The sequence below is a fragment of the Limulus polyphemus genome, unplaced genomic scaffold, assembly GCF_000517525.1.
Source record: "Limulus polyphemus unplaced genomic scaffold, Limulus_polyphemus-2.1.2 Scaffold1101, whole genome shotgun sequence".
Taxonomy (NCBI): domain Eukaryota; kingdom Metazoa; phylum Arthropoda; class Merostomata; order Xiphosura; family Limulidae; genus Limulus; species Limulus polyphemus.
This window is the reverse complement of record NW_013666711.1, coordinates 33,977-47,836: the sequence shown is the minus strand read 5'-3', so window position 1 is coordinate 47,836 and position 13,860 is coordinate 33,977. Positions and strand designations below refer to the sequence as shown.

The 13,860-nt window shown below is 33.2% G+C and overlaps 1 protein-coding gene across 1 annotated transcript; it reads right to left on the bottom strand.

The window, feature by feature from the left end:
* Positions 1-2,322: 2,322 nt before the first annotated feature.
* Positions 2,323-13,504, bottom strand: LOC106462133 (peptide methionine sulfoxide reductase-like). The gene is given in 8 exon segments (XM_022389296.1): positions 2,323-3,338; positions 4,959-5,210; positions 6,272-6,444; positions 6,835-6,841; positions 7,240-7,372; positions 11,204-11,335; positions 12,502-12,617; positions 13,407-13,504. Coding segments are annotated over 8 exon segments (1,155 nt in total). The 3' UTR covers positions 2,323-3,094.
* Between the last annotated feature and the right edge of the window lie 356 nt (positions 13,505-13,860).

Genomic DNA, 13,860 nt, shown 5'->3' with positions numbered 1-13,860 from the left:
CCATTTGTCGAGGAAGGAGCACTACTAGTCTTATTGCCTTTAGTCTCTACTGTACCGAGGCTCTCTTTTACTAATAACCAGACAATGGTTAAAGACTCACTGTAAGTAAGTGGTGGCTGTCACTAAGCAACTGTAAAGCAGTTAGCATAGAAATATGTAGGCATATAATGTTTTCTACCTTTTTAGTAATATCTGAATTAAATAAAGATTTATTTTTTTATGCAGCTGTCATGTCAACACATGGGCCTGAAAACCGTTGTCTTGTTCTAGATGGTTTTTAAGTTATTCTCTATTGTAAATAATGCCTAATCTGCATGAGGGGATGTTGCAGTAATATAGCACATCCATATTGAAAGGACCAATGACTGTAGTATTTTTTGCTGGATGATGTATGTATGTTACAGCCAGTAAATGAGATGAGAAAACCAGGATGACAATATCAAATAGACAAAGAACTAAGTTTACCTGTTGAATTCAAGTACATTTTCTTGGTTCAGTTCTGTCAAGAAATCTTCAAGTATAGACCATATTCAAGATAATCCCAAGAGAGTGAAAGCCACAGGACTAAACAAATTCTAGTAGAATTTTCGGTTGTGATCTCGTCTGTGCAACTTTGCACCTTGTTTTTCTTTTAATAAAGATTGTGTTTGTTTTTTGAAAATTTTTCCATTTCAATAAATTAAAGAACACAGTTGTTAATCATAATTACTTCACAAATTTCTTGTCATTACTGCTGTAAAAGCATCCTGTCAAATAGTTGTGAATAAATCAGTTTTACCTGAGAATACCACAAGTAGATAGGAATAAGAAATTTTGATGTTGTGACAACAGGATATATTGTATTGATAACATACGTATTAATCATTAATTAACCACTGGATTTTAAAGGAATGCTTTTATGATTAGAATTGTTTATTCTGGGTGTAGAAATATATTCAAGATGGAAAGATTGGCAAAAAGAGACAGTTGTAAGTAAGAATGTCAAGTCAATAAGTCCTGTCAATGCTGCAAAGGTCCATGACATTGGTAAGCTTGCAGCCACAGACTGGAGAATTGCCTGCCTCTGGTACACCCAGACCTTTTGAGCAGATAGTATCCCTGTTTACTAATCGCAACAGAAGGTGTCTGGTGAGTTTGGGAACACATGAGATGTACCTTTGAAAACTGAAAGGTTCTCCATGATCTTAATAGCAGCTTTTGATACCTGTGGTCATGCAGAGCTGTAAGACAAGCCAACCCAATTAGCTCATTACTCTGTAGTCTTGGACCTGGAATTGGTCAGGATCCTGCAAGGGAGAAGCTTTGGCCAGCAGCATAGGTCTCTCTAAGTTAGGACAAACAGATCACATCCTTGATATTCAAGTGGACAACAAAAAATGATCTAGAACAGTTCCTAAAGAATTTCAGGCAGGTCATTGCTTGGATTCAGGAACAGGCTGTTCAATACTTGAAAACGAGTTTAGATGTTCTGGTTCTCAAATGTGTTGAGCACCTGGATGAAGAGCAGCAGGAAGACTTGGAGACAGTCATGTATGAAGTGTGTTACCAATTTACTGTCTGTGTGGCAGAATATAAGCCAAATTGATGCTGGTAGATGATACTTTAGCACATTATAAAATAGTTAATTTCTGACAAATTTATCACATATTAACTGTATGCTGTGAGAATGACTACAGCAACTTGGATAGAATAAAAAGTTATTGGCACTGCTGTTTGGACCCAAATCCACTGATCAGCTTGTGAGAATTACGGTCAATAGAGAGTGGCAATACAAAACAAAGTCAACAGGTTGGTTGTCTGATTATCAATGCTGCAGACTAGACTCACCCTCACCAAAAAAAAAATGTTTCAAGGGAAGAACACATTCTGTTAATAAAGTTACAAGCTCAGTAACCACAATCTGTAAATTTTGATTAAATAAACAGTAACATTGCACTCATTGATAAAAATTACTTTTTTTGTTGTTAATTATCTGGCAAATATTTGTCAGTGTACAAAGCAAAAAATAAAAAGTTTCAAGCCTTGCATTAAGTATATGTTGGAATTATTTGTTACTTGTAGATTGTGAAGTCATAATATTTCAATAATGGCTAAAGTAGGCAAGATTCATGGGTAACTACAAAGTTTGACCCATAAATTATTTAAACTCAAATACTGTGGTAATACAGTATGTCATTATATTTCATGCATATGTGTGAGTATAAGTGTTCATTAAACCTTAATGTGTAATAATAGATAGAAAGTTCAGGACCTATCATTATATTGCAAACTTCCTGCAAGTTTAATATTTCTTTCAGAATATACACACACATGGTAGTGAACTACATTTTCAATTACACTTTATTTTGGAGTAAGTACATATATTTAAAACTATTTTTATCCAGTGACACTGTGTGAACATCAATATGCTGGTTTTAGTATCAAATTTACCAACATACATCATAGATATCAGCATCACCACATACACACAAAAATCACAACTTTCACTTATATAACTTACATCTATGTCACAGCTTATACAAAGCTATAAATCTAGCAGCTTTATCTCTCTCTTTGTTTAACTAAATACTTGATTATGTGTATATATACATTTTCATGTGAAATTATTTTTATACATAAGTTCTGGGAGCTTTTCTGTCATTTTATATTAGTGTTTCAAAGGAAAAAAAAATTTTTTTACTACACCAAAGAAAAGATTTTCTAACAGGATGTGAAACCTACAATTTTCTTTTCAAAGTACAATGATGTGAAGGCCAGAAGACAGAATTACTATTAATTTGTATGTATCATTTATAAATTGGATATTAATATACAAACCTACACCACAGAAAATACAAAATATTCCTGTACTGACTGTCTTGATCATTGTTGAAGTAAGAAATACTATATATACCAGAAATAACACATTTTACACAAACAATGACCCACAGATCCTTCAGAAATTTACACTTTCACACCTTTGTTTATGATGGACAGCAATACAAAAGCATTATTCTTTAGTATATTTAGTGGGGTAATATATTCAAGGTGAGAAAATTAAAGAATATCAATATATTATTCAACATTATCACAATTTCTTTCCTCTCTTCCTAGTTTAGTGACAATTCTTTATATTAGCAGTGCTTCCACGTTTTCCAAGATGAGAGCAAATATAATCAGCTTGTTCCTCACTGATCTTAAGTTTCTGCCATTCTTTTTCAAATTGAGATCTATCTCCAAATCCTCCAAGGTATCCATTCAGACGTGTAGCAACAAATGAATCAATCACATCACTTGTAGTAAGGCCTAGACTATGGAATAATGCAGGATGGTTCTGAAGCATGTACTTTTGGTGGTAACTAGAAAAATTCAGGTTAGATCTGCAACTACAAATAATTGATACTTAAGAACACAAGGTATATCTAAACACGTGTAAGTAGTCAAAAATAAGTCTGTTTTATGAGTATTTAGTTAGCATTTATGTGTAATTCTTGCTTTGTGTGTGTGTGTGTGTACATGCAGATGCACACATTAAGGCTCAAATCATCAGTTAAAAAAAAAGAGAGGCCATCATTTTGAAAAATTGTATATGATTACATAGTCTGCAAATAAAGACAGATTTATGATCCTACTTTTGGTTCTAGCCCCTTTTTGAACTACATGTACTTTATTATTTTATTGGTTCAGCACTTTTTTACAATTATTTTTCTAGGTTACAGTATATACTTTTTTATTGAAAAAAATGGTAGCATTCTCTTTCAATAACCTTATCATATATGTAAAAACAACAATAAAATGAGTTAAAAACTATCATTCTACTAAATAACATTTATATGAATGAATAAATATACCACTCTTGACTAGAAAGATAATACTGTAAATATCCTCAGGTTTATTTTTGATTTGTGATGAATCATTTAAGTCAATGACAGTGATAATAATTTAGTCAAAATAAAGAAGAGCTTTATTTCCTGAAGTTACTAAAGTGAAGGCTAAAACTGCTATATTGCACTGTCTTTGTAACTAAGCAAATAGTGGCCACAAACTCAACGTGGTTTAAAATTAACAAGTGTAAAACTAATTAAATTGGTGTTTAAAAGTTTGGAAAAACATTTTTTTTGTATAAAAGATACTAGTATTGTGGTAAAAAATTTCTAGTTCTTTGTTAGCTGTGAAAACCTAAAAAATACAATTATCTATTATTCAATTGAAATTTTTCATAAGATAATCACCATTGCTTTGTACTGTGTCCCAGAAGTCTGGACCCATAGGGAAAAATACACAGTTTATTCTTCATTTATTTATTATTCAAACTGCATGCCATTAACAACCATACACATATCAATGTTTGGTATATTGTACCATCAGGGTATTTTTTTTTCCTGACATTAGAAATGGGTTTGTTTAACTAAGAATATAATGTATATTTACCCTGTTGGTCCTTACTTCTGGAATAACCTGTACAAGACATTTTCTAAACCCTTCCAAGTTCTTTACAGAGTAAAAACATTGGTTAATAAAGAAATCTAATGAAAATCTTAAAAATTGTTCTCCTCGGAACATGCAAAATTAGAGGTAATTTGTTTTTGGTGCTCAAAATCATTAAAGGTTCAGATAACTTGCTGAAGACTGATTATTTTAAGACTAGGATTGATAGTAATAATGAAAAAGAAAACATAGTTTCATGCTTGCTTTTAAGCAGAATTACTTCTTTAAATCATTAACTTCTGAAATGACTTGTCTAATTAAATGTTGTGTGCTGAAAGTAGGGTTTTTTTTGTGAGGAGATGAATTAATCAGAAAGGTTACGTTTATCTTTGTGTAATTCTGGATTTAATTCTTTTAAAGAGAAATAAGTATTGCCAATGTAAAGAAGTCTTTCTCTCACCTTAACAGTTCTTATGCTATACAGTATATTCAGATAGAATAATATTCATAATAGAGTAGATGAAAAAACAAAGTTACTGTTGTATACTTACTCTTCAGCAAGATAAAACTTATTTGCAGGGAGTATTAAGGTCACAATTGGCTGAGTTACTGCACGTTGCATGTGCTCTTTTGTCACTTCAGCTAGTCTTTTCTGGTCATCATCATGATAGAAGATAGCAGTCATGTACTGTTTCTTGTGTGTCTGAGTGGGATCATGACTAGCCCAAAATATCTCCAAAAGCTCCTCATAGTTCGTAACTCCAGGGTCATAATCAATCTCAACTGCTTCTGTGTGGTCACCTCTGCAATATCACCATATTCTTGCTTTAATATAATGAATGATAAAAATTACAAGCGATATTTTGAAAAATAACTTTTCCATTGCTAAGATGGGTTACAATTAAAGGTTGCTTGAAAACTAGTGAACCAAAAAATAATAATAATCAGCAGTGAGCCATTTCTTCATCTAGTAAAAAAGAATGAATGTTCATTTGGGAAACAAACTAACAATGCACATCACTTCCTTAAACAAATGTTTCTACAACTAGATTACCTTTAAATAATATGCATCCTGGGCTCCAAAGCCTATAATAATGACCTTAAAATTCAAGTCACATTATGTAGCTCTATTCTTTTAGTAATGAAAAAGCCTGATTATAGGTAGTTAATCCTCTCAACACACCATTTTGAATACCTTTATCACCCCCCTTAATCCTTATGTTTTAAAACTAACATCAAGAGGTTAAGTTATAGTCAATACCTTTCTCATTTTGTAATACAGAATAACAGTAAAACCTGTTATGTAAAGATGTGTAAGTATACCAAATTGTGATGAACAAAATAAGTATTATTAAATCATTTTATGAGATTCTGGTAACATAATTTGGAGTACTCTGTTTTCAGTTTTAAAATGTGAAAGCAAAAAGAAATACAAGCCTGCTGGAGTGAACTTAGGTATCTTGTAAATGGGCAACTGATTTGATTAAAAATATTAAGCAAGTTTTAACGGTTCAAACTCAATCTATTAAAAAAACTATTTAGAACACCTTTTTGTAGCCAAGAATAAAAATACATGAAGTATAAACTATAAAATACAGTTAGATGATAAATAAAAAAGGGCTACCAGATTTTGGAGCTAATAAGATGCAACAGGTTTTGTGACCAGGGATCAAGTTAATGAGAAAGAATAAATGTATGACAAATGCAGCAAAATATATTCCTACTTGTATGATTCTTTGGTGGGTGAGGTGACTGGACAAACTGATTGATATTTTGTCAATTTGTTCTTTTAATTTTAGGTGTTCTTACAAATGCAGGCTCATTTTTCAACATAAATGTAATGGAAAAAAATATTTCAACTTACAAACTACTGTAAGTTGGATTTATTTTTTTTCCTCCTGTGTAACCTACACGGGTATGAATTACTCCTGACGCACAGCCAAACTGTGCTTCAGGAAACCAAAATCAGGATAAAGCAAAAGTGGCTTTACAAGTATTCACATCTGGTTCAAAAAGTACTCCTTTTTGCGTTTTCAACTGAAAAACAAAAGATCAAAAAGAAACATAAGCATCAAGTGAGCTATTGTAAACTCAAAAACAAAATTTTAAAGTCACCTGGCCTTTCATGTTGGGTAAAAATGTATTTTATTTTAGACTTTATTTACATCTTTAACTTCAAAAGTACAATATATTTAACTTTTAGTTTTAAGTTAGGGCCTAGAGGACAAAACAAAACTCAACAAGATACAGAATAGCTTTAGAACTAAAATTCTTAACACAAGCTAAACAAACTTTTCCTTGTGTAAAAACACACCTATTGTTATAACTTCTATCTCCCATAGATACAACAGCACTCAGTACTACATAGTATAGTATTAAAGTTTATTAATTGATAACACACATTTTCATCAGGATCTGAATCTTTACCAAACATCTTTTAAACAATAACAGATAGTTTGATATCCAAATATGGTATAATAAGAAACTTACTGACGATCTCAAGAATAAATTACTTAAAAAACGACGAACACCAATATAAGACTTCGTAACATTAACAGCCATCACGCAACTTTATTCTAACGATACGGGTCTTTCTATACAATTTACAAGGACAGACTACCTGCAGCGCTGCCTCCGAACCTCGTTCTACTTCTCGATACTTTAAACAAAGCTGTTTTTCCGGTTAGCCTAATATACGAAATTACGAATTCGGTAGTGGAGTTGGATCGAGGAGGAGTAAGATGTGTTTTCAATACCGTTTAATATAAATGTCTGTTTTGATTTTCTAGAAGAGATGACCCTATTATATATTTTAAGATATTTAATAAATACAAATTGTGATAGCCATATGGGATCTGAGAAAAGCGACGAAAATTGCGACGATTTTTCATCATGACATATAAAATAATTAGAAGCTGTGACGCATAATTCTCTGTTTCAGTGCAAAAAAAAACCATCAACAACTCTGTGAAATTTCATAAAATTGATTAAAACTTGCAAATATTTACGTTTGTATAGGTAAACAGTTGTAGCAAGAATCGAACTGACAGATAACACAAGCAACCATCAAAAATACTGCATAGAAATTGGAACAAAATCCTTCTACTTGGAAATGTCAGCTATTCTGTTTAAGAAAAGCTGTTGTGAAAAGTAGGAAAGCACCCTGCCGCAAAGTACATTGAATATATTGTCGCAAGTTATATTTTCAATGTTTTAATTTAGTTGTTTGTTAGAGACAACTGCTGATATGATGATGGCGCTAGATTTAGAAAGTTCATAAAATAGTTCTAGAATAGTTATGAATGTTAATTAATTATCGAGAGACTACGAAATATATACAAATAAGGCTACCATATAATTACGAGAATCATTGCAGTATTGAGTAGTTTCATTTCGTTCAGTGAATGAGAAGTAAGTGAACATTTCAGATCGGTGTTATTTATCATGTATATTCAGTTACTTGACCGATTAGTCGTGAAACTGTACAACTTACAAGTAAGTTTGTTTGCATGTTAGTTGTGGACTACTAATACCATTAATTTCTGTTGAAAGTGTTTGTTTTATTTGTAGTTATGCATAAAGCTACACGATATCTGTGCGGTATGCATTACGGGTATCGAAACCCGGTTTCTAGCGTTATAAGCTTTCAGACTTACCAATGTGTCTTTGGGAGCCTGTTGTAAGTGAAAACGTTAATTGTGAGATGTGTACAAATGAGAGTATAACGTAGCAAATGTTTAGGGAGAAATAAACTAATTTGTTATCGTTACGTTGACAGGGCTTCAGATTATTTTCACCAAATCATTTGAAAGATTCTACCAAATGATAGAACGTTTTACAACACCACTGTTTGTTTGTTTGTTGTATTTTGTACAACTCCACTCGAGGGCTGTTTGTGTTATCCATCCATAGTTTAGAAGTGATAGGCTAGAGGGAAGGCTGCTAATCAATATTATTCACCACCAACTATTGGGCTACTCTTTATCAATGAAAAGTGGGATTGACCACCATCTGCATATTGCCAGTCGAGTGCCCCAAACATCAGGCGATAATACTGTTGTCTGAAAAGGGATTATTTTGGCGAAAGCAAAATATAAGTTGTCTCAATTTCAATACAGTGTTCTTGAAGTGGGGGAAATGTGGAAGCAGGATGGTTTTTGAAATTTTTGAAGCTAAGTATTATATTTCTAGTTTTTCACGTGTATTCTTTATTCAATATTATAAAAGTAACAAAATTTAAAAATTAGGAACTTATTGGGTTATGTTAGATAAAAATAATAATAATTCTTCACGGGTATGCTCGCGAGCAGCTCGTGAGTTATGTAATTCTAGACCATAAGGTGAACTGCACGTTCGCTTAGTGATTTACGAATCGTGTGACGTGATTATTAGTTAGACATACTTCAAAAGGCAATAAAGAACTAACTTAAATAAAAACAAACGTATACTGTTACGCGTTATAGTATGGAAGCTCTGGTGGTTACGAACTCCGCCACATCAACGGAGCCCGGAGCGAGAGGTTTCATTCACTCCATCCTTTGCCATAGGAAGCAATTCTGGAGCGGTCAGGCCATTGCCACAGCTAAACAATGTGACACACGAGGTGTGTGTAAAGCACACTACCGGCATACAAGGCATGCCATTTATAGGGGTGTCTGAGGGCATGTCCCTCGGAAAATGTTTGAAAATTTAATGCGATGAGATTGAATATTGAGCTATTTTAATTACAAATACACCATACACAGAACGCAATATATTGAACTAAAGAAAAGAACAAATTTTAATACATAAGCGTAGCTATATATGCCAGGAAAAAGTGGTCAGGCCATGGCCTGACTGGCCTTACCATTTCCGTGTACTACCTTGTTTCATTCATTCATATATTTTCTCTCCTTAGTTCTATGCTGACATAAATATTTATTACATCTTCTATTGAACCTTTACATTCTGAGAAGCTTAAAGTCTACTAAAAGGTAGCGGGATGGTTTAGGGCCCTTGTGAAAAGAACTGGGATGGCATTCCATCTCATCCCTTCCCACTTCAAACACTGTTCCGACATGGCAATGAGATCCAGAAGTAGGATCCAAGCTTTGCTAGAAAGGATGAAATAATTAAAAGAGAGAGAAAATAAAAAGAACGAGAAGAACTAGACAGAAAATTTGAAGAATTAAGAACAAAAATAAATCTGATTGAAGAAAAACCTATGAAACTATTGTGGATGTAAAGAGGGAATACAACAAATCTGAAATAAAATGCAGCATCAAAGTATTACAGGAAATCTAAAATTACAAAACTGACAACAAAAGTCAATAACAAAATAAAACATTTGGAAAAAAAATCGATAAATACAAAGCACAAACCTATCACACCTCTTTCAAAAGTTCCAATCCAAAACACAATTTACTATCAAATACAAAATAGGAGAACCTAGTTGGTTTACACCTTTATCATTACAGCTGTGTCATCTGTTCATCAGGACCTTCCAGGATTAATCTGACCATGACACTAACAAATCCAGTTCTAGAATTTAGCTGACCAAATCAAAAATATCATTAAATTGAAATACAAACAGTCTATAACAGAAAGGTACCATGGAAATATTATCAGTTTCAAGTAATTTTCAATGTGAACAGGTGGAATAATGAACAACAAGCTATTCTTCATGTTGTCCATCAGTTTTAATAATGTTAAGTAACCTTCCAGCTCACAGATGTTACAACTATCAACCATTGATAGTTGCTTTATCCAACAGGTTAAAGAGACACAACAAACAGAAGTATCAAAAGGGAAGTTCTGGAACAAAGTATGGAGGAAAGAAGACACCTTAACCGAACTTGCAGAAGATTTAGAAAGACTTGCTCAGTTATCTTATTTGGATGCTCCTTATGGAATGATAGATTCGTTGGCATGTTACCAATTTGTAGATACTGTAACACACAAGAATATGTGAGTTAAGTTGAAGCTAAGTAAACGGACGTTTTTAAATGAAGCTCTAAATTTAGTAATGGAACTTTAATTCATTAATGTTGCAGATAAACTACTAAAGGCACCATAAATATTGAAATATCTCCTCCAATCAGTAATCTATTAGAAATGAATCAAACCACTAGTTACATAGAATTTAGGATATATACCACAAGAAAATATATGTTTCAAGTGAAATTAAATGGAAATATTACAAAAAACTATAGATTAAAGACAAGATGTTATTAGAACACTTCACAGAGGATACTAGAAAAACGGGACTGTTATACTTGCAAGAAATATGCCCATTACAGTCGATAATATAAGGAAGCAACTAAAGAAAGGAAACAGTACCATAGTGATGAGTCTCTAAGCGCAATCAGATCAAAGAAGCAAGAAAGAATTAACCAGACATCGATAAAAGTGGAATAGCTGGATTTATCGAGCAAAGTTTAGCTGGGAATACTTTAACTACCTCGAATAAGATAAGACGTTAATTGGGGTTTATTGGAGAAAAAACAATGCAGTATGTTAAGCAACAATAGTTCTACAAGTACAATAATTTGACACAATTTCATAATGAAAGGTATGAAATTGCCCCTAGAGAGATTGGTGAAAACAGCAGACAGACATAAGATTTCAGCAAAAGGAAAGTTGGATGTGTGGGAAACTAACATCGAGGAAGAGCGCATATTTGAACTTGATTTCATGCTGAGATATAGATGCATTGTTAGGTTTACTCTAAGTAGTTTTATAGTATATAACCAGGAAATTGCTATGTACTGCATAACAATTACTACACCAGTGAGAATAGGGAGGGTGGCCATTGTACCACCAATAAGTGAAGCACTCGTACCAGGAGATATTAGCAATAAATCTATATTTAGTGACTGGGGGAGGGATATTGGAACCAAATACTCTAGCATGTCCTGAAGAACAGATGATTTGACGAACTCTTGTGGACCTGAGGAATGAAAAGTCATACTTGACTTTACATTAAAAAAACTTAAATCAGCTTGAGATAAAAAGAAGAGTTGCTATGATATTAATGCTGATAAAACGAGATTTCATCAAGATGACATAGTATGGCCAGACAATTCTTGCCGCAAGGAAGGACAAAGTCCAAAGTTAGGTAGGTGGGTGGAAGGGCCATAAATTGTACTGAAAATAATCAATTATGTGTTTTACATGATCCAAAAGGACAATGGTTCGTGCCAAAATTCATCCATCATGATCAACGTTCAAAGTGTGTTGCCGAGAGAATGGCCAACTTGGTAATCCCAGAGAAAATTTTGCCTGTGCAAGAGCCCAGAATCTCTATTGAGACCACTTTCAAAGGATCAAGAAAGATAGAGCCACCAGTGGGGTTACTGACTATCTATTCACGAAGAATTTTTCCAACAACAGGACATCTAGTGACAGTAAGAGACAAAATGTCATCCCACTTGCATACCAAAGGCTTCAGATAAGACGACCACCAAAAAAAAAGTTGATACATGGACAGTTAGTGTACGATTTTATGGTGTGTTTGGATTGTTCAAAATACTTCACTAACCAGGAAGGAATTAGTACTGTAAACTATATCTTCATGATGTTAAGATTAAGTAATTTTATAAAAGTATCTAAGATTACTTAGAATGTTCCTGAAAGTTAATGATTAAGAGTTTTTGTGAAATATCTAGACACAAAACTACATTATAAATATGAGAATCAGAAAACATTGAGTCAGTCTCCAGTTCACTCAGTAATTGAGAAGTTAGTGAAGTACAGGAATCCCTCGATTAGTGCGGTTAATGTGTTCTTTAAAAAAGCCGCACTAATCCAAAACTCACTAATAGAATATAATAAGTTATAGGAAATCATGTAATTCGTACCTCAATTTTCATTCTCATTCACAATTAATTTCTATTTTGCGTATTTTTTAATGAAAGTATAGGTATATAAGAAAATACGAAAAAAATGCAATGAATTAAAATTTATTGATCTGATTTTTTAATGAAAAACTAGTTTGAGTAGCTTGTCGCATCGTATTCTTCTGTTCTTCATATAATTGGCGGTACTGAGAAATTGCCTCATCAATTTTTCTGCAAATTTGACGGCTTCTATCTTCATCAGGGTCTGTTTCTAAACATTTTCCCTTAACTTCTTCAATAACCGTGAAACGTTCTTCTAATTCCTTATTCGTCATCTTCTTATGTTGGCGGATATGTAAGATTTCTTCACATTCATCAATGTCTTCATATGCTCTATTAGTGTTCAAATTTATAAGAACCTCATTTGTTAATTCTTCTGAATGAGCTTCTAGCAATTCTTGCACATTTTCATCGTCAATCTCAGCGAAGCCAAGTTCTTTTCCAATATGAGTAATCTCTTTAATGACCTCTTCTGTATCTTTTGAAAAGTCTGTGACGTCCTGTGCACAGTGTGGAAGAACTGTCTTCCAAACACCTTGCATATTTTTAACGGAAATTTCATTCCATGCTTGATGGATATCATCAATAGCATCCTTAATACTGAATTTCTTCCTAAATTGAACTAGTCTCATAGAATTCTCTCCAGATGTTGCTTGAATCGCTTGTTTGAAAGTCTTTCTCAGGTAGTATGCTTTAAAGGTCGCGATAACGCCCTGGTCCATTGGTTGCAATAAAGAGGTAGTGTTTGCGGGCAAAAATGTCACTTTAAAATCTAAATTTCTTCTTCGGCAAAAGTCTTCAACCGTTGGACAAAAATACTTGACGAACCATTCTTCAAACAAAGCTTTAGTTACCCATGCTTTTTTATTAGCTTTCCATATTATTGGTAATTGTCCTTGATTTATACCTTTAAGAGCTCTTGGATTCTGAGCTCGATAAACCAACATAGGCTTTAATTTCAAATTTCCTCTAGCATTGCCGCCCAATAAAAGGGTTAGTCTATCCTTTGCAGCTTTATATCCTGACTAGGAACTCTCAGATTTGACCAGAAAAGTTTTGGAAGGCATCCTTTTCCAAAATAACCCCGTCTCGTCGACGTTAAACATTTGTTCATCCGAATACCCTCCTTCTTCCACAAGTTTCTTCAGAACTTCAGGATATTCATCAGCAGCTTCCTCATCTGCATTAGCTGCTTCCCCTGTAATTCTTACATTATGCATGCTAGTTCTTTTCTTAAACTTCTCAAACCATCCAGCACTAGTATGGAACTCCTTTGTCTCGTCTTTGAACTTTTCTTCTTTTAAGATTGAAAAGAGACTTAATGCATTTTCTTTTATGAGATCAATGCTTAAAGGAATTCTTTTCTGGTTACAGTCCTCTATCCAGATAGTTAGCAATCTTTCTAATTCAATCACGATAACATTTTGATTTCGAGTGGTATGCACACATGATAAGTTTGAAGCAGCTTTACCTTTCATTTTGTATTCATCAGCTTTACCTAAAATTGCTCTTACTGTTGACTCACCTAGTTTGTGCTCTAGGCCTATTTTTGATTTCGACACACCATCTTCACTTT